Here is a 20,746-nt window from a genome sequence, read left to right as displayed (position 1 = left end):
CAAAGCTCAGCCCCAACACAGGCCCTTTGCATTTGCTCTTTCCTCTGCCCAGAGTGCTCCATTTACCCCTCTTGGCATGGCGGGGTCCTTATTGCCTTTGAGGTCTCAGTTTAAATGGGAGTCTTTTCCTGACCATCCAATCCCTTTTTATCACATCAGTCTATTTTAATGATGTGCTCCACCCTTATCATTTAAGGCTTCCCAGGTGGCGCTAGTGGTGAAGAACTCGCCCGCCTGCAGGAGACATAAGAGACTTGAGCTCAATCCCTGGGTCGGGAAGATCCCCTGGAGGACAGCATGGAAACCGAGCCCAGTATTCCTGCCTGAAGAAATCCACGGACAGAGGAGCCTGGCGGGCTACAGTCCATAGAAGTGGACACGACTGAGCAACTCAGCACGCCCCTGTCATTATCTGGTGTTTTCTTGCTTATCTTTTGGCTGCCTCCTGGCCCCCCAGGCCCCCCAGGTAAACTCCATGAATTTAGGATCTTGTGTCTTGTTCCTTGGTGCTCCCAGTGCCTCGAAGCATCTGAGTCACTCACCACGTGCTGAACTGGGGCCGAATGACTGGATGGAGCAAGTCCTCTGCCAGTTTCCCAAATGCCAGGAGTCGGTCCTGAGGTCTCAGTCTGGAAGATTATGATGCGGTAACTAGGATGAGGCTCAGCCGCTTTCACTAGCCCCTCTGAAAATTCTAAAGGGAAGAATGGACAGCTCCTGCTCCTCTGCAACCGAACTTCCCTTCCAGACCAAGGATCGGGGCTGCAAGAGTAGCAATTCACCCCGTGACCTCTAGAGGGAGCTTAAAGTTGCTCCCATCACTCCACCCCACAGAGATGCCTGATAGGGGTTCAGGATGGATACAATCTATGGTTCAGGGTGGAATTAAAAGACTGCAGTGGAGCTAGACTCGGAAAGATGTTGGCTTCCTTCCTATGGGCCATTACGTTTATTCCACAATCAGCTGTCCTTTGGTGGGCCTTCGTTCTGGTACTTTCTCTCCTCTTACGTGACTGGTGTGGCAAAATTAGGTATGGTACCTTCCTCATCAGGAAAAGCCTGCCCTTTGGGGGTCAGGGGGAAGGATGGAGACCTGGATAAGACAGCTCGGCCAGCTTAACCCTGGCTCGGTGAAGACGGAGTCTTGTCTTCCTTAATCCCTCCCTCCCCCAGACCTTGGATCTGTAAGACCTGAGAGGAGAGTAAAAAGGAGCAGCCAGATTGAGTGGCTGCTAGGCTGGGCGCCAAGCCAGAGGGGCCAAGGAGTGATGCCGCCCAGTGCTCTGGGGCTTGGGCCCTGGTCTCCACTCATCACCAGGCGTATGCCTGCCTTCCTGCCCTTATGATATCATCGGACTGTAATGACCCTTTATAATCATCATTTCCCATTTTGTTTCAGACAACAAAACATCTTCAAGGGCTGAGACTGACAGAGAGCCAATGCCAGTAAAGCCATTCTGAAATGACTTCTTGTTTCAGGGAGAGCTGAGTGAGAGTGAAAGCCACTCAGTCGTGTCCGACTCTTTGCAACCCCGTGGACTATACAGCCCATGGAATTCTCCAGGCCAGAAAACTGGCGTGGGTAGCCTTTCCCTTCGCCAGGGGATCTTCCCAACCTGGGGATCGAACCCAGGTCTCCCACATTGCAGGCGGATTCTTTACCAGCTGAGCCACAAGGGAAGCTCAGAGAGAGCTAAGATCCATTGAAATGGTTTAGCCATATGATCACATTTCCAAGAATTAAGTCCAGTGAGTTCACCAGCGTAACCATATAGCAACAAAAAAGGTACCAGCTTTAGTATCACCTCTGCCCATCTGTGTTGGCAAGGCGGGTGGTAGGATGGAACTCCAGGAATCTCATCGTGGCGGCCCTCCCACAACACCTTCCACTCTCATTTCATAACTTCTCTCTCTGGATCCCTTGTTACCAAGAGACACGAGAGGACACATGGTTACCGCTCACTGAACGGCTCCCATGAGCTCCTGTTGGGCGGAATAAAAGGCCTGTAGTGGGGCTGGGCTTGTTCAGTTGCGGCCGTTATCTCTTTTATGTCTCAGTGTAGGTGGCTTCAGGCCCAATTTCAGATGAGGTTTCTAAAGCAGAAAAGGCAGGTCACTGCCTGAAGTCACGTGCCAGCCTCTGGGCTTAATCCTTTCTCTAATGGTTCAGAGCAGTCATAAAGCCTCACTGCAGAGGCAGCCAGTGGAGCCCCAGAGCAGGACCTCAGCCTGGCCAAGCAGCATCGTGGAGGAGGCATCGCCGACCACTAAAGAAACGCCCAGGCGCACACCCCCCGCAGGGTGGGAGAGGCGCGGTTAGGGGCTTCTGAGAGCGTTGGTGTCATCACCCTCGGTAGATCGCCCCTCTATCTAGCGCCACAGCTTTTACTGTGGCCTCGTAACCTGGGCCCAGTGTAGCTCTGGGAAGCAAATGTGAAGAAAAGAGACGAAACAGGGAAAGAAGATAAAATGAAACAGCTGTGAAAGGTTAAATTCCCAGGATTCTCTGTGGTTGTTTAATGGATTTCCATGATAGTAACAGACCTTTGGCTTTGCCTGCTGGGCAGGTGACCTCCAAGTAAATGAGTTTAGACAGCGTTCCCGAATAAGAAACGCTCCTTTTGCCCCAACCCCACACTCCATAAAGGCCCCTGAGTATACAAAGACGCACACTCAATCCCCGAGCAGACAGATATGATCAGCTGGACACAGAAGCCCAGCTGATACAGAAGTGGGCCACCTGGCATGGCCTGTCAGAATGTGCATTTCCACCTCTAATATCCATTCATGTAACAAATATCTTCTGAGATGACTCTCCACTAGGCGTTGTGGATGTAATGGGGAAAAGACATGGCCTTTGTGTTCAGGATGCTCGTGACCCAGTGGACAGACAGGTGTTTGGACCTAGTGAGATACAAGTTGGAGAGCAGACAACCCCGACCCCCAAAGAGGAACCACAGGAGGACGTGTCTAAAACTTCCTGCAGATCAGGGAAGGGGCAGCATGAGCCAAGACAGAGTCTTTTTGGATGGCTGCAGTGTCTTCATCTGGAAAACAGCCTTAACAATACCACCAGCCTCAGCGTCAACGTGAAAATGAAATATTAAGAAAGCGTTACTCGCTCAGCCGTGTCTGACTCTTTGTGACCCCACAGACTATAGCCCGCCAGGCTCCTCTGTCCATGGAATTCTCTGGGCAAGCATACTGGAATGAGTAGCCATTCCGTTTTCCAGGGAATCTTCCTGACCCAGGGATCGAACCTGGGTCTCCTGCATTGCAGGCAGATTCTTTACCATCTGAGCCATGAGGGAAGCCCCAGATGAAACGTAGCCATTTCTGTAAAGCCCTCAATCCAATGCCTGGCCCAGAGCAGGGGTTCAATAATGCTTGTCACTCAGATTAGTGTTAGCAGAATTACTGAATGTGTCTCCAAGTTTAGGTGTAAATGGATAGAAATGATTAAGAAAAGGGTAACATTTATCATTTGTTTTCCAGATTGAAGTGAAAGTCTCTCCAGAATACTGGAGTGGGTAGCCTTTCCCTTCTCCAGGGGATCTTCTTAGCCCAGGGATCAAACCAAGGTCTCCCACTTTGTGGGCAGATTATTTACCAGCTGAGCCACAAGGGAAGCCCAAGAATACTGGAGTGGGTAGCCTATCCCTTCTCCAGGGGATGTCCTGCATTGCAGGTGGATTCTTTACCAACTGAGCTATCAGGGACGTCCTGTGTTCTAGAACCAGGTCCAATCGTAATGCTAAAATCGGCTGCTTGTTAGGTGACTGCTTCCTATTGGCCAAGTGTGGGATTACACCCTTACCCTATTAGCCACTGTGTATTTTGCAGGTAAAAGTAAAGCTATGTGCCCAAGCTCTGGAGAAGACTGAGAAGCTCAAATCTGGGAGGGAGACCCACACAACAGTGGAGAAAATGTGGGGAGATGACCATGATACCAGCTCCTCAGGGGCCTGAAAACTTTCCTGATGGCTTCTCTGTTTACAAAGATATCTTTTGAGAATGATAATCTTTCTTCTGTCCCCTCATTCCCTGCAACCCAGTGAAGGTAAGGTACACAAGAAATGCAATTCACTTTATTTTGAAATTCACTGAAGGGCGAGTTTGCCTAGAAAACTGGCTCAAAGAGCACTCACTTTCCCTCTGTTATCAGGAAAGTACAGGATATTCCAAGGAGGGGCTATGACATTTTTCTCAATTATCTACAGCAGGCTGTCCAATAGAACTTTATGTGGTGATGCAAATGTTCTACACATGCTCTGCCCAATGCAGTAGCCACTAATCAATCACATGTGGCAAGTCTGACTGAGGAAATGAACTTCTAATGTAACCTGATTTAATTGAACTTAAATGTAAAGTAATGACCAACCTAGATAGTATATTAAAAAGCAGAGACATTACTTTGCCAACCAAGGTCCGTTTAGTCAAGGCTATGGTTTTTCCCATGGTCATGTATGGATGTGAGAGTTGGACTGTGAAGAAAGCTGATCGCCAAAGAATTGATGCTTTTGAACTGTGGTGTTGGAGAAGATTCTTGAGAGTCCCTTGTACTGCAAGGAGATCCAACCAGTCCATTCTAAAGGAGATCAATCCTGGGTGTTCATTGGAAGGACTGATGCTAAAGCTGAAACTCCAATACTTTGGCCACCTCATGCGACGAGTTGACTCACTGGAAAAGACTCTGATGCTGGGAGGGATTGGGGGTGGGAGGAGACGGGGACGACAGAGAATGAGATGGCTGGATGGCATCACTGACTTGATGGACATGAGTTTGAGTGAACTCCGGGAGTTGGTGATGGACAGGGAGGCCTGGCGTGCTGTGATTCATGGGGTCGCAAAGAGTTGGACATGACTGAGCGACTGAACTGAAATGTAAATAGCGACATGTGACAAGTGGCTGCCACAGTGGGCAGCACGGATCCAGGGGCTCTGATCATGGTCACTTTCTTGAGTGTCTTCTAGAGTTTCGGCATCTTTGTCTATAATTTGGCTCGACCTCGGGGCAAAGCGTCCAAGGTGCAGGCCCTCGCCACCTCCTCCTATTTCCCAGCTCACCTACCCCAGCCCTAAGGGCTCCATAAGCCAAGACTTTCCCCAAAGGCTGAGCCAGAGGTCTTGCTGACCCTGAGGGAACGGATCCCTTTTGCTTCACACCACTCCATCAGCTCCCCCAATTTACCCAAATAATCCAATGCATTCGCTGCACTTCTGAAAGCTTAGGGCGACCCCATCGTTAAGCTCATGCTTTTAGGACCAGAGGGGAGGCTGCTGGACGGGACACATGTTTTGGGTCATTTTGCGCCCACTGGGCCGAGTGTGCAGAGGCAGCCTCATCACAATGACCTGCTTTTCCTGCTAAAGGGCTTGGAGACACAGCGCTGGCCAGGCCTGTGTAATCCATTCATCTCCTTCCAAGCCGGGCTCTGTGAGCTCATTCATGGAGGATGGGCAGAGGCAGCTGGGGAGGGAAGCAAAGCAAACAAAACAATGCTGGGCAGCCCCCTGTTTCAGGCGGGAGCAGGGGCGGAGGAATGAAGCTCCGGGGCTTGCCTAGGGGGATCTGACCGGCAAAGGAGACCGGGGCTTCCACTGACGCTTCTCCCAGTCCCTCCAGCAGCCCGCCTTGGTCTCGGCTCCTGGAGCCCCCATCGTGGTCAGCGCTCATCTCTGGCCATTCAGCTGGCTCCTTGGGAAAAGAGGTGACGGTGAGGAAAGGCCAGAGTGGCAGCAGGAAGGAGAGGACTGGCCGCGTGGAGCTGCTCCCCGGGGTCTGCTCCTGTCCCGTCCTCTGCCCCATCCCCACCGCCACAGACAGGCGTGCAGGGCTCCCCGGGTCCCAGGGACAGCACCCCATCGGGGAGCCCACTTCCGCACTCCAGCCACAGAATCAGAAGGGCCTGGGCACTTGGCTTCAGTGCGCGATTTGCATGTGATTTGCATACATCTGCAACCACCCCACCCCCACCCCACCCCAATTCCAGACTCTTTTAGGTCAAAGGATGTGAAACGGAATAAAATAAATTAATCAGGGCAGCCTCCCGTAGCCTGATAGGCAGGGCCCGACACCCATAAGAGACATAACTGATTTTTAAAGCAGTAGATGGGGTCACAAGCCGGGACAGAGGTTGGGGGGGAGGGGGTGTTGAACGGAGTTGGGGGTGCTCAGCATTGGGGTAGAGAGGGGGAAGGGGGGGTCTCCATCTGCACTGGAACCCGGGCGTCCCCGGTTTTCAGAGCACGCAGAGGTGAGCCACGTGGGAGGCTCTTTGTGGCTCCCCACACCTAGGCCTGGCACTGCCCTTGGCCGCACCCTGGTAGCCACCTCTGCAGGGAGATTTTCACCACTGATGCAGGAACATTCGATTTCAAACAAGAGCGAAGATAGCTGCTCCAAGGGATGGGGGAGAAGTGAGATGCCTACTGGTATTTTCCTGTTTCCAAGACGCCTCCCGTCTTCTCCCTTCCTGTTCCCATTGGGTCTCCGCGTTTCTCTCTGCCAGCTGGGCAGGCCTCTCACTACCCCTCACTCCACGGAGGGTCGAGGCAGAGACGCAGTGCCCTCGTCAGCTGCGAGCGGAGTTAATTTACGGCCGCCCTCTGCCAGGTGCTAATGAGACGCTCGCAGCGTGTGTCAGCCGAGCGGTTCCGTATCATGTAAAAACGCCTCTAGTGATGCGGTTCTCGGCACTATTTAACATACGCCTTGACTTTCTCCAGGCCCCAGCGATCTCTCCAGGAAGGAAACCTCACCTGAAGCTGGCGCCCTCCGGGGAGTCAGATGTCAGATTCACACCTGTGGGTCCCGGGAGGTTGTGAGCTTGGGTGGAGGGTCCTCAGAGTGATTCTAAATGGGAGAGGGCTCCAATGCCAAGATGGAGCACAATGACGTTGGTTAAAAGGAACCCAGGTCGCAGCGCCCGCGTAGCCACAGCGATCAGAAGATGATGAATCAGAGGCCGACAGTCAAGAAGGCACAGTAAGGAGAGGACGGCTCAGAGCAAGGAGGCTGAGGCGCCCAGTTCTGAGTGGTGGCGCGCATGCTGAGGACTCCCCAGCAGGAGCCTCTGACGCTGGATTCCTTTCGGGCACCGCGGGTGTGGCGGGCTTGAAGGCGCTCAGGAACCACTTCCAGATGCCTGATCACCAAGCGCTGTCCACCCAACCCCCGCCTCCCACCCCGTCCTCTCCACGGCACACCCCCACCTCCAGAGCAATTCCGCTGGACTGTGGCGCCCGCTGGTTTCACTTTGAAGAAAGGGCAACACAACTTAGCAGAGGTTGGAGAAGGGTCGGGTTTTGATCAGCGACTGGCAACCTATGGCCGGGGGACCCACGCAGCCTGCAGCCCGTTTCTGTGTGACCCATGAGCCCAGACTGGTGTTTTACTTTTTTCAATGGTTGAAAAAATAAAAAAGGAGGAGACTGTGTGACACGTGAACATTACACGACATTCGAGTGTCCGTAAGTAACATTTTACGGGAGCGCTGCCATGCGGCTCCATCGACATGCTGTCTGTGGCTGCTTCTGCCCTGGATAAGAACTGTGTAGTTGCAACAGAAACCATAGGGCCCCCAGAGAGGAAAATGTTTACTATCCGGGCTTCACCGGAGGGTTTTGCCAACCCCTGTTGTAGCTCATAGAGGCGGAGCTCTCCACCTAACCCAAGATGGCGGTACCCTGTTCTATGTACAGCTGGATGCCACATGGCAAGAAAGTCAGTGCCAACTTCAGCTTCTCCGGAACCCAGCCAGCCTCGACTTCCTCGTGGCAAAGCGAGACCAGGCTGGGATGCCTGGTCCAGACACACAGATATGTGTCTCGGTGGTTACAAAGGCCAACACTTGCTCCCAAGACCCCAAGCTGGTTCTCCTGTTGCCGACACCAGGGCCCTGGGCAGATGGGCATCTGCTCATCTTTATCAACATCCCGTCTCAGATCTCCTTAGACCTTGGGGTGCCAGACACCAGTCCTATGTGCAATCAGATTAGAAGGCAGGCTACATCTGTAATTTAATTTTTAAGAAGGCAAGAAGCAGTCCTGTTCTCTCTCCTCTGCCAAAAGCATTACCCAAATCCTCATGCCCCAAATTTCACCCTTCAGGGTTCTTTAATCACACTGCAATCAGTGCATTCAACGTTAGTAACTAATACTCGGCTCGGAGCGTAAGGGCATGTTAGGAACATCAAAGATGCCAGGACAAGATAGACTCTGAGGTCAGAAGGGAAGACTGAGCAGAGGGATCTTTACGGAGGGATTCAGCAAAGGACTGGGGTCAGGCAGAGGGCACAGGACAGCTCAGGGCTGGTCAGGGCTGAGGGCATCAACAATGCCACGAGGGTCTCCAGAGAGGCTTCGGGGACTCTACCCCCCATCCTGGTCAGAGGCATGGGGCGGGGGGCGGACCACAGAGGTGACTTACCCGGTACCACACGATCTCACGCATGCGGCCATCGGTCTTGAAGTTACACTTCAAGGTCACGGCATCACCAGCCACCACGGGCGGGAGAGGCTCAATGTTGACAGTCAAGTAGCCTGCGGAGGAAAGGGGAGACGGTGGTGAGGGTGTGGGCTGACCCGGAGGGCTGGCGCATGGGTGGGGTGAGGCGGCCTCCCCAGCTGCAGGGGGCGTTGTCTGCACTGGAGTCCACGTGAGCGGGGCCGTGAGTGGCGCTCGCCCACCTGGCTTCCTCCTCACTGGTGCCTCCCTTTCCGAGAACCTCCCAGGCCCTCACGGGTCCCGTCAACCCTGCAGACACTCCTTGGGATGAACTGTCCCGTGAAAGCAGGCCCTGCTGACTCCTGGAGGAAGTGCTTCAGTGTATTTCTGTAAGATGGCCCAGACCTTCCACCCAACACTACTCCTCCCCCTTCGTTTAGAAAGCTTAATGAAACTGCAACACTTTGGCCACCTCATGTGACGAGTTGACTCACTGGAAAAGACTCTGATGCTGGGAAAGGTTGGGGGCGGGAGGAGACGGGGACGACGGAGAATGAGATGGCTGGATGGCATCACCGACTCTGTGGACATGAGTTTGAGTGAACTCCGGGGGTTGGTGATGGACAGGGAGGCCTGGCGTGCTGTGGTTCATGGGTCGCAGAGAGTCGGACACGACTGAGCGACTGAACTGAACTGAACTGAACAGAATGTGCGTCAGTTCTGTAGGAAATGAACAGGCTGAAAGACATGTCCAAGGGCTTCCATGGAGGCTCCAATGGTAAAGAATCTGCCCGCAATGCAGGAGACCCAGGTTCGACTTCTCGGTTGGGAAGATCCCCTGGAGAAGGGAATGACTACCCACGCCAATATTCTTGCCTGCAGAATCCCATGGGCAGAGGAACCTGGCAGGCTGCGGTTCATGGGGTTGCAATGCGTCAGACAAAACTGAGTGGCTAACACTAGCGTTTCCAAACCTATTTGAAGAGGGGTCCCTTAGCCAACCCTCAAACCCCATCAGCATCCCACGCACCCAGACCCTGGAACGCCGATTTGGTGTTCTAGGTACCTCTTCATTTCCAGCCTCAAAAAATTTCTCCTGGTGAGAGAGGACCAGAGACCCGGGAAGCTGCTGTTTTGCCTCCTGAACCCCCAAACCCCCATCACACACACCTTGCAGCCCTGGGCCACAGTTGGGGTGGGGGTGGGGGTGTGTGATGGGCTGACGACCTGGGAAGGAGTCTCGATTGTCCGCAAGCACAGATGGCATTTCTCACACACCAGCTGTCCCCGGAATCTCTGCCCAGCTCCCAGGAGCTGGGGCTCTTCTCCTGATGGACACACCCGGGCAACACTGATGCCTCCTCACCAAAGTCCAGCCTGCTGAGTCCTCTGACCCACCCCTCTGCCTCCCAGAGCCCCATCGTGAGGGCAAGGAACCCGCTCCAGCTTGGCGGGGGATCTCATTCTTGGGCCGATCAACCAGGCTCATCGTCTTGGCTTCCTGCCGGTTGATATCCAACCATTGATCTAATGGATCAATCCAATCCGATTGTCTTAATGAGAAAACTAGCCAGAATGGGCTCAGGGATTTCAATTGTGCAGGCAACCTGAGCAGATGGGGCCCAGGGGTCTGACCCCTGCCTGGAACTTAATGGTTACAACATTCTGTGGAAAAAAGAAGAATCGACCTTGAGGGGATCAATCTGGAAGCTGGAGGCAGACTCACCAGTGTGGTCCAAAACTTCAGTTCCCAATGCCCAGGGCAAGGGAGTGAAGCGGGGTGGGCAGGGGGGCTCACCCCAGGTGGCCTCTAACTTAGACCGAAGGTCAGGCTCGCAGGGAGCCCCGGAGAACACGCGGCCCACGAGAGCAGTGACTGAGCTAACTGGAGGAGGGCCGTCTTCTGGCGCCTTCTCTCCTCATGTGTTCTGACCAGTCGTGCTGCCACCTGCCCTGAGCAGGCCCTGGGCCGCACCCGGGAAGCAGAGCGGCTTAGCATTGCCTTGCTCTCTGGGAATGGACAGTGGAGGGGCAGATTCACAACAGGACCCCACTGGACCAGGGTGATGGCAGGTGACCGTGAGGGGCTAGGGGAGGGAAGAGGGGACACCTGACCCAGCCTGGATGCTCAGCGATGCCCCCAAGCCCAGCGGGTGCCAAACCGTGACAGACAAGGAGGCCGCCTGCCGGAGGAGGAACCCCAAGGGGAGGGAGGACTCTGGGCAAGCCACGTGGTTCCCATGTAACAGTGGGTCCCATGTCCGTGGCACCCGTCCTGTGCCAGACACTGGCCTCCGTGCTTAATACACACTCACTCACTTAATTGTCATGACAGTCCTAGGAGGGAGGAGCTGGGATTAGTCCGACTTCCCACACAGAAACGGAGAGGCTAAGGAACCTGCCGAGACCACGTAGCTGTCAGTGGCAGAGCTGGGATTCAGACCCAGACCTTCCGACTCTGAGCGCCATTCTGCCTTGCCACATGCAGCTAATGATGGACAGGCCAGCAACACTTCCCATCCAATACAACAACAAGGGTGTGTTGCTATGGGGAGGGCGCGTGACAGGAGAACAGGGCCTAATTCCCTTCTGCACAGTTCCCAGCCTGACCCAGTGCCCACCTTTCCAGCAGGGCTGCCTTAACCCTGGGCTGGGGCGGTCTCACTTTTGGAACTGCAGTTGAGATGAGCATCATTTGTCCAGATGGCTGAGGAGCTGAAGACAAGAGAACGGCCCCTCCCACTGGAAGGAGACAGAAAGGACAGATTCTCAGATGCATAAATCTTCCAGCCAGCCCAAGGCAGGTACAGATGGTGTATGCATGTGAGGCAGGCCGGGGGCGGGGCGGGGGGACGCCAACAGGCAGGGTCACCGTTTCCTGGTGAGCCCTGAGGGAATCACGGGTGTGAGTCCAGTGGGCACTGGAGGAAATGGTGGCAGCTCTGGTTTTTATTGAGAATCTATTCACTTCCAGTCCATCCTAGAGAGGAGCAACCTTGAATATTCATGGGAAGGACTGACGCTGAAGCTCCAATACTTTGGCCACTGATGCAAAGAGCCAGCTCTTCAGGAAAAGACCCTGATGCTGGGAAAGACTGACGGCGAGAAAAGGCGGCGACTTATTCCTCTCATTTTTGCTGTACAGCAAAGCGACTCAGTCACACACACAGACACACACTCTTCTTCATGTTCTTTCCCATTATGGTCTGTCACAGCGAATTGAATGTAGTTCCCTGGGCTGCACAGTAGGTCCTTCTTGCTTATCCATCCTGTATGTAACAGTTTGCCTCTGCTAATCCCAACCCTTCCCTCCCCCGCCCCCACCCCCTGGCAACCACAAGTCTGTTCTCTGCATAGAACGGGGCTCCTGGGGGCTCCTGTCTTCAGCCTGTCCTCTGCTTCGTGGGGAGGACCCCTCGTGGGTCCCCTGGCTCTGATCCCAGGAGAGGATGAAATGAGATGGGGATGAGATGGTTGGATGGCATCACTGACTCAAGGGACATTAGAGCAAACTGGGAAATAGTGAAAGACAGGGGAGCCTGGAGCGCTGCAGTCCACAGGGTTGCCGAGAGTTGGACACGACTTAGCGGCTGAACAGCAACGTTCACTTCTGGTACTGCGCCAGACGCTAGGGATACCATAATGGGAACAGGCACATCCTGCTGACCTTCCAGCAGAAGGGACAGAAGCCAGAGGAACAAGTGACGGGAAATGTGCCCGGCGCAATGTGAGGCAACAGGCGGGGAGCATAATGAAGGAAAGAGCGAAGGACAGCAGTGGGAGAGGGTCGGTCTGGACAGCGCGCAGCCCCGGAGGCCTTTCTGAAAGGGCCAGAGGAAAGCAAAGTGTGAGCCTCGTGTGGTTCTAGGGAGCGAACATTGCAGACAGAAGACGTCACCCGTGCAAAGGCCCTGAGGCTGGAGTGTGCTTTTGGTTCCCCAAACAGGCAGTGCTGGGAAGCTTTCTGTACCATTGCGTCCTCTGAAGCCCCCCCCCCCCCGTGACTGAGCATCTCGCAGGGCCAGGATGAGGGTGGGGCGAGTGAGGTGCCTAGGGTGCTGGATTTCAGGAGGCGTTCACTCTCCCTGCAGAACCCCGAGTCCATGCCCTGCGGAGCCCTCTGGAACAAGCACTAGCAAACGCCGCCCTCAGGAAGTGACTGTGGCTCCCACTTCTGAAGTCTCCTTCCTTGAAGTCACAGAGGGTGGGGGATGGGGGTGAATCGCTCCCAGCTGAGGACCCTCCTCTTCTTGGACCCCCTGGGAGCGGCTGGGGCAGAGGAGGGGTAGGGCCAGGCCACAGACGAGGCAGGAGGTCTCAGTTCTAAGGATTAAAACCTCCTTCCCTGGGCACACGGCACTTTCTGGATTTCCCAGAAATGTCCCTCCCGCTTTTCCACCAGCTCTTGAGGCAGTCTTCTTTGTGAGATGCTGCGATTCCCGCATATGTCGCAGCGGAGGGGGACTGTCTGTTTGCACATCTGCCCCTCCTTCTGGAAAGTGAGTTTCATTAATACCAGTGGAGTATTGCAATAAGCGTGTGAGTGCTGCTGCTTGAGCTTCCTTCGGAGCAGGCAGTCTCGGTCCTCACACCCCCCGTGAATGCTACTTCTCTGCTCAGAGGAGGAATGGCAGGTCAGAGGCATGAAGGGCCCGGCTCAATACTGCTGCCAGGTAAGCAGCAAAGCTGGGATTTGGACCCGGATCTGTCTGACTCTGAGGTCAGTCTTTCCTTTGCTACCGCCTGGAGCAATCATGAAACTTGCAGGTCACGTGAAGATTCTGGGGCCCGCCTGTGATTGGCCGTTGTGTGGACTGCATCTTCAGCAGGGGCCTGGCTCTCAGCGGGGCAAGATGACCAGGGAGAGACGGCGACTGCAGACACAGTGGTCTGGGGTGGGGGCAGGCCCCAGCGACGGATGGGGGGCCCCGTTCCCACCAGGCTTGAGAGCCTTACCACGAAGTTGTGTTCTCTGGAGTTTTCCTAGCCAAGGCCAGGACAAGCCTCAGGCAATGCGTGGGCTCTAGCTGTGGGGTCTAGAGGCAGGATCAACGGCGGGGAAGGGAGGGAAGAGCAGGCGGCAGAGTGACTTTCTGACCTGTGGACCAGGCGAGGATTGCATCACCCGTCAACACCTGGGTCACAGGTGAGAATCACCTTCCCAAACACAGACACACGCTGGGGAGGGGAGAGGGACGGTTCACGGCCAAGGAGTGTTTTGCAAAAGAAAAGCGCAGCGAAGGTTCTCCTCTAGTTCCAGCGGCCGTTCCTCCAGCTGCTATTTCACAGGTGTCCATCGCCTTCCGGAGACCCTGCCTCGGTGCTTTTTCTGAAAACACCCTCCCCTACTCCCTCCGCATCTCCTACCCACAGACTCCGGCAAGTCTGATGTCAGTTACCCGGTTCAAGTTACTTACCCACGACGCGGCCATCACGTAGGCAGGTTACGTGGCTGCTCAGGACTCAGTTTCCCCATGTGTAATGTTGACGTTCCACATGGGGAAGCATGTTTTAGGAGTTTCATCATGAGCCCTGCCCACAGCGGGGCACCCCTGAGCCTCCGCCAGATCCCTGTTCCCTCCCCGTCCCTGCTGTCCAGGAAGGCCGGTCCCTCCCTGGATGGAAGTGGGAAGAGTGGGATCTGACATTTGGAAGCTAGTCAGAGAGCGGGAGAAGGTTCAGGGCTGATCCTCTCAGCCAGGTGTCCCATCCAGACTGCGGTCAGAGCCAGGGGACCCACGAGGAGTCCTCCCCACGAAGCAGAGGACAGGCTGAAGACAGGAGCCCCCAAGAGCCCTGTTCTATGCAGAGATCAGACTTGTACTTGCCAGGGGGACAGGGGCAGGGGAGGGAAGGGTTGGGAATTTGGGATTAGCAGAGGCAAACTATTACATACAGGATGGATAAGCAAGAAGGACCTACTGTGCAGTCCAGGGAACTACATTCAATACCCTGTGACAGACCATAATGGGAAAGAACATGAAGAAGAGGGTGTGTGTGTGTGTGTGTGTGTGTGAGTGAGTCGCCTTGCTGTAAAGCAGAAAATAAATACAACATCGTAAATCAACTATACTTCAATAATTCTTTTAAACTAAAAAATAAACTCATGCATACGTGAAAAAAGAGCCTCCTTCTGCCAGGATCACTGAATCAAGCCCCTGGATGGGTGGGAAGTGCGGGGATGGGAGAGATGGGCCCACGCAGCCACCAGGAGGCAGCGGATCGAGGGGAACAAGCACAGGAGATGGGTCTGGGCTCAGCTGTGAGGCCCGCCGGCTCTGGGACCTCAGGTGACCGCCCTTCTCTCTGGGCCTGTTTTTTCTCATCTGCAAAATGAGGGGTGAACTATATTTTTGAGGTCTTCCAGCTCTGATCAGTCCCATGTCAGATGTTCACTGAGCTCAAATCCTGACACCATCATTGCATATATGACGCGGCTCCATTTCTCTGAGACTTGAGCTCGTCCATGAATCAGCCACCAGCTAAAGACAGAGCTCTGTCTTTCCCGGCATTAAACTTGCCACCAATCAGCCTTGATGCATAAGCCCCCCAACCCCACCCCCTGACCCCCAGCAAGCACGGTATCGAGAAGCAGGATCAGGAGTGGAAACGGATTCATCTTAACTAAGCAGTTCATTATCCTGAACGGGACCGTCACTCTCACCCTCTTATCTCTGACAGCGTTTACGCCGCTCCCGTTAAGACACATTCAGCAAAGTCGCAGGCAATGTTTAGGAATCAGGCACCCTCCCAATGAGGCGGTGACAAACGGCTCCTCTATCCGGAAACTCGGAAACTCACCTCGAGACATCCCCGCATTGCGCCCCTCCCTCTTCCCAATTCAGGGTGAGGGGCGTGTCCAGAGGACCAGCTCATGTCTGGCCCCAAGGGTACAGGGCAGCCAGGGAGGACTTCTGTGGGAGGGGCACAGGCCCACCGTGATTTAGTGAAAAGAGGCATGAATTGTATCAGGGTGATTGTATCAGTCTGCCCAGGTCCGAGGGGTTTCCTGGGACAAGTGCTTTTAATGCTAAAACTAAAAGTGCCCAGCAAACCAAGACAAGTTGGTCACCATAGTTACAAGCCTACCATGGCCATGGCAAGGGCTAAATCACTAAGCCGCTCCACCTGTTTCAGTCATAAGGAAATCCATCCCTCCCAGCTGTAGGGACCAGTGGGAGGAGACGCTGGCCTCCTCCCCAGCTCAGGCATGCTTGCTAGGTGCTGGCGCCACTTAAGGTGTAACTTGCGAGATCAGGACTTGTCCTGGGCTTCCTGCTCCCACGGATGCCCTTCAATCCTCCTGCACAAACAGCAGCCAGTGTGCTTTCTTTAAAGTGTGCTCCTCGGCCTCAGAAAGGGCCTCCAGAGCTTCCCATTGCTCCACAGAAAGGGAGGCCGGGCCACAGAAAGTGAGGTGAGCTGGCTCAGGCCTGGATCTCACAGCCCAGCCAGGTCCTACTGTGTCTGCTCTTCATCATGTGTGGACCCTGACTCCTCTCCAGGCCCGGCGCAGGCGTCCCCTCTGTCCCAAGGCCTCACTCTTGCTCATGCTTCAGGGAGTCACAGGGGCCTCACTTCCACAAGAAAGCTCTCCTTGACTCCCCGGGTTATCACGGTCCCTCGATCACCCCAACTTCCGACCGCTTAGGACACTTGAAGCTCCGTGTGATGATGTGTCCATTGTGTGTTCTCCATACTCAGGGCCACTAGCTGTCTGCATCTGTGTCACCTGTATGGCTAGAATAGTGCCCAGATCTGCGTGTGCATTTAAAGAAGAATGGAATTAATTCTGTCCTTCCTCTGGACTGTTCCTTAACGAGAGCGGGTGCTGTTCCCAGGAGGGCCTTCTCAGAAGTGCCTCATCCCTGGGGTCCGAGGCAGCCCCAGCCGAAGGGGCCTTGACCCCAGATGCCTTCTGAACCTGCCACTTTGACCACGTCTGCTTGGACTGATGTTGATGTCATCTGAGAGCATCCTCTAGGGCTCCCCACAGAGGTCAGGCAGGAAGCCCCTCTTGGTGAGTGGCCACCCCGTCGGGGATGGTAGGACACAAGACATAACAAGGGGGTCAACAGACAGCCCAGAGGGTAGAGCAGAGACCACAGGTAGCGGGAGCCATGGGTAGAGGCTGCAGAATCCACGCCCAGCAGCACTTGCTGGACCCGCAGTGCCCTGGAGCAGGAAAGTGGGTGCCATCTAAGCAGGGCAACTGCTAGAGCTGGCAGGCTCAGGGCCAGGGGCCAGAGCTGCTGCTGCATCTGAGCAGTGTCCTGTCTCTCCTGGAGCACTGTGCTCAGCTGGGGTCCTGTGTCCCTCTCTTCTCCTGTTGCCTTCCCGCCAGCAGAGGTAACCAGGTACCTTGCAGCAGATGAGCTGTGTGCACACATGTTAAGTCACTTCAGTCGTGCCTGACTCTTTGCCACCCCATGGAGCCCGCCAGGCTCCTCTGTCCATGGGATTCTCCAAGCAAGAATACTGGAGTGGGTTGCCGTGCCCGCCTCCAAGGGGTCTTCCCAACTCAGGGATTAAATCCATGTCTCCCATGGCTCCTGCATTGCTAGAGGGTTCTTTATTGCTGAGCCACTGGGGAAGCTGCTGGTCTATTGCCCTGCATCACAGCTGGTCTCTCTGTGCCCACCTTCACCGCTGCCCATCCCTCTGATTTCATTTCCCCTCGCCCTCTGCCTCCTTCACTCCACACACAGTGAACCCTGCTGATCCCTGGCTCCTCCGAGCTCATCCCTGCCTCAGGGCCTTTGCACCTGCTGCTCCCACCCTCAGAACAATCTTTCCCCAGACACTCACGTGGCTCAAGACCTCAATACTTCCTCTGCTCAAATGCCTCTGCCGTGGAGAATCCTCTTCTAATCATCCTGTCTATATAAAATTGTGTCCTTGTCATTCTCTAACTCTCTACCCTGCGCTTCTCTTTTTAAAGTATTTATGACACACGCTAGTAAAGTAATGCTCAAAATTCTCCAAGCCAGGCTTCAGAAATACGTGAATCATGAACTTCCAGATGTTCAAGCTGGTTTTAGAAAAGGCAGAGGAAATAGAGATCAAATTGCCAACATCCATTGGATCATCAAAAAAGCAAGAGAGTTCCAGAAACACATCTATTTCTGCTTCATTGACTATGCCAAAGACTTTGACTGTGTGGATCACAATAAACTGTGGAACATTCTGAAAGAGATGGGAATACCAGACCACCTGACCTGCCTCTTGAGGAACCTGTATGCAGGTCAGGAAGCAACAGTTAGAATTGGACATGGAACAACAGACTGGTTCCAAATAGGAAAAGGAGTATGTCAAGGCTGTATATTGTCACCCTGCTTATTTAACTTGTATGCAGAGTACATCATGAGGAACGCTGGGCTGGAAGAAGCACAAGCTGGAATCAAGATTGCCGGGAGAAATATCAATAACCTCAGATATGCAGATGACACTACCCTTATGGCAGAAAGTGAAGAGGAACTCAAAAGCCTCTTGATGAAAGTGAAAGAGGAGAGTGAAAAGGTTGGCTTAAAGCTCAACATTCAGAAAACTAAGATCATAGCATCCGGTCCCATCACTTCATGGGAAATAGATGGGGAAACAGTGGAAACAGTGTCCGACTTTATTTTTTGGGGCTCCAAAATCACTGTGGATGCTGATTGCAGCCATGAAATTAAAAGACGCTTACTTCTTGGAAGGAAAGCTATGACCAACCTAGACAGCATATTAAAAAGCAGAGACATTACTTTGTCAATAAAGGTCCATTTAGTCAAGGCTATGGTTTTTCCCGTGGCCATGTATGGATGTGAGAGTTGGACTGTGAAGAAAGCTGATCGTCGAAGAATTGATGCTTTTGAACTGTGGTGTTGGAGAAGACTCTTGAGAGTCCCTTGGATTGCAAGGAGATCCAACCAGTCCATTCTAAAGGAGATCGATCCTGGGTGTTCATTGGAAGGACTGATGCTAAAGCTGAAACTCCAATACTTTGGCCACCTCATGCGAAGAGTTGACTCACTGGAAAAGACTGATGCTGGGAGGGATTGGGGGCGGGAGGAGAAGGGGACGACAGAGGAAGAGATGGCTGGATGGCGTCACCGACTCTGTGGACATGAGTTTGAGTGAACTGCGGGAGCTGGTGATGGACAGGGAGGCCTGGCGTGCTGCGGTTCATGGGGTCGCAAAGAGTCGGACACGACTGAGCGCCTGGACCGAACTGATGACTTCCGGATATGTATTTGTTTGTTCATTATCTGCTGACGTCTCACCCTCAGCCCCGCAACCCCAGTACCCAACTGGGCGCAAGCTCCACGCGAGCAGAGGCTTCGTGTGTGCGTATGCGTGTGTCTCAATCCTTTTTCTTTTCCCTGTTGTTCAGATTGGATCATTCCTACTGATCTGTTTCAAGTCTGCTGACTTCTTCCTGTCTGCTCTATCCTCTTCCTGAGTCCATCCAGTGAGTCTTTAAATTTCAGTTATTGTATTTTTCATTTCTAAAATTTCGATCTGGCTCTTCTTTATGTCCTTTATTTCTTTACAGAAACTTTATGTCATTTGTTTCAAGATGATCTGTGATTGTTTCTTCAAGTATTTTTGTTCCCTTAAACTCCTTGTTAGGTAATTCCAGCATAGGTGTTACTCTCATCACTGGCGTCTATGAATCATCTTTTCTCATTTGAGTTGAGGTTTCGGCAGTTCTGTGTATGTCGTTATGTTGTGTGATTTTCAGTTTGTGTCGTGAACGTTCTAAGGATGACCTTGTGGGACCCTAGGTCTTATTCACATTAAATCTTCAGTAGGACTTTGAATTCTGGTGTTCTTCCCCAGACTGCCTGCTGGTGTCTATGTTTCAGATTTGTCAGATGGATGTCCACACGTTCTGCTGGGCTTCATAGCTGAGTTAATGGAAAATAAAAAGATGCTGGTCTTGACTCCATTTCACCATAACCAGAAATCCTTGGGTTTGTGGTTTTTAATCACTACTTTGTCCCTGAGAAATTAGAACAGTTCCTGGCACTTAATAGTAGCTCAATAAACATATATTAAATGAATGAAAAAAAAATAAGCAAATGAATATATGGTGTCTGGCCACTTTCAAAGGATGTCTATAATTATTATCTTATCGATGATTATCATAACCCTGGGTAATAACACCCGCAGTTTGGAGTTGAGGAGACTGAGGCTCAGAGATATGGAATGACTTTCTCATGATCACACAGAACCAAGGTTGGCAAGAAGGTCTTTTGATCTGAATGCACCACTCTTACACCATCCCACAGGAAGCCCTGGCCCTTTCTTCCAAGTGGAGAATCTGAGAACAGGAGTGGGTAGAGGGATGACGTGCCCAGAAGCACTCAAAAAATCTTTCTTGTGGTGCAGTGGGGTCACACACCAGGCTAGACCAGCAGGACACAGCACTTCCATTTGGAGCAGGAAGATGACTGACAGTCGAGGCCATTTTCAAGCTCAAAGCCAGCAGAAAGTTCCGGGCAGGCCGGGCGATGAATCTGAGACCTTTTCTGGGGCTGTGAGTGACCTGAGGCTGGATGGGTGAGTTTGTCCCCTCCCACTCCTGACACACTGTCCTCTGAACCCGGCTCTGGACAGTCCCTTGGCCCAGAAGTGCCTGTCTTGTGTCATCCAAGTTGTCACTTGTTGGTTCAAAGTAACCAGAGAAGAGTCAAAAGCGACGGGACGCCATCTTTCTATCAGAGGGCAGGGGCTGTTTCTGCCACCAGACTAGATGGTCCCTGAGGACAGGGGCAGGGTCTCGCCCTCTCCCATGTCTGGGAGTGCAGACGTGGTGCAGAGAACTCCCGGGACCCTCTTCCCTGGGAACCAGCTTGGACCACATCGAGACTTGACCTGGGGCAGACAGACAGTCGGTGGTGGCAGCCGCTCCCCCAGCTCTGCTCCACCTGCAGAGAGGACCACAGAAGTCCGGGTCACAGGATTCCCCACGCCACCCTCCCCTTTCTGCGGGGCTGGGGTTTATCTCCGCCTGGTAACGGAGCTCCATGCACCACCACCCATGAAGAAAGGAGTTCGCCCCGTCTCGTGAAGACAAACGCCGCAGCGCAGCACCGACGGCAGCCTCCCTGAACGCTGCAGTCGTGTAATTGCGGCCATAATATCTGTTACTACAGCAGACCAATTACTGCAGCCGGATCTCTCAGGCAGGTGCTGGGAGTTGTGTGAAACACACCCTTCCCTGCTGGGCTAACAGGTGCTGTCAGCCCTCACCTTGGCAGAAGAAACAAAGGTGGGGCAGAGGGTGGAGGGGCCCTTGAAGGAGAGAAAGCT

At 53.5% G+C, this 20,746-nt stretch overlaps 1 protein-coding gene across 2 annotated transcripts in view; it reads right to left on the bottom strand.

The window, feature by feature from the left end:
- Positions 1–20,746, bottom strand: part of IGSF21 (immunoglobin superfamily member 21) — a 274,585-nt gene that overhangs the window by 143,860 nt on the left and 109,979 nt on the right. For both annotated transcript variants that reach the window (XM_088841593.1, XM_088841596.1), the window contains exon 2: positions 8,432–8,544. In XM_088841593.1, the coding sequence (XP_088697719.1) occupies positions 8,432–8,544 (113 nt within the window). The remainder of the gene's footprint in view (positions 1–8,431; positions 8,545–20,746) is intronic.

The sequence above is a fragment of the Moschus berezovskii genome, chromosome 2 (genome assembly GCF_049115385.1).
Source record: "Moschus berezovskii isolate FMDL1 chromosome 2, NW_MosBer_1.0, whole genome shotgun sequence".
Taxonomy (NCBI): domain Eukaryota; kingdom Metazoa; phylum Chordata; class Mammalia; order Artiodactyla; family Moschidae; genus Moschus; species Moschus berezovskii.
The sequence above is the reverse complement of the archived record's forward strand: the minus strand, read 5'-3'. Positions and strand labels throughout refer to the sequence as shown.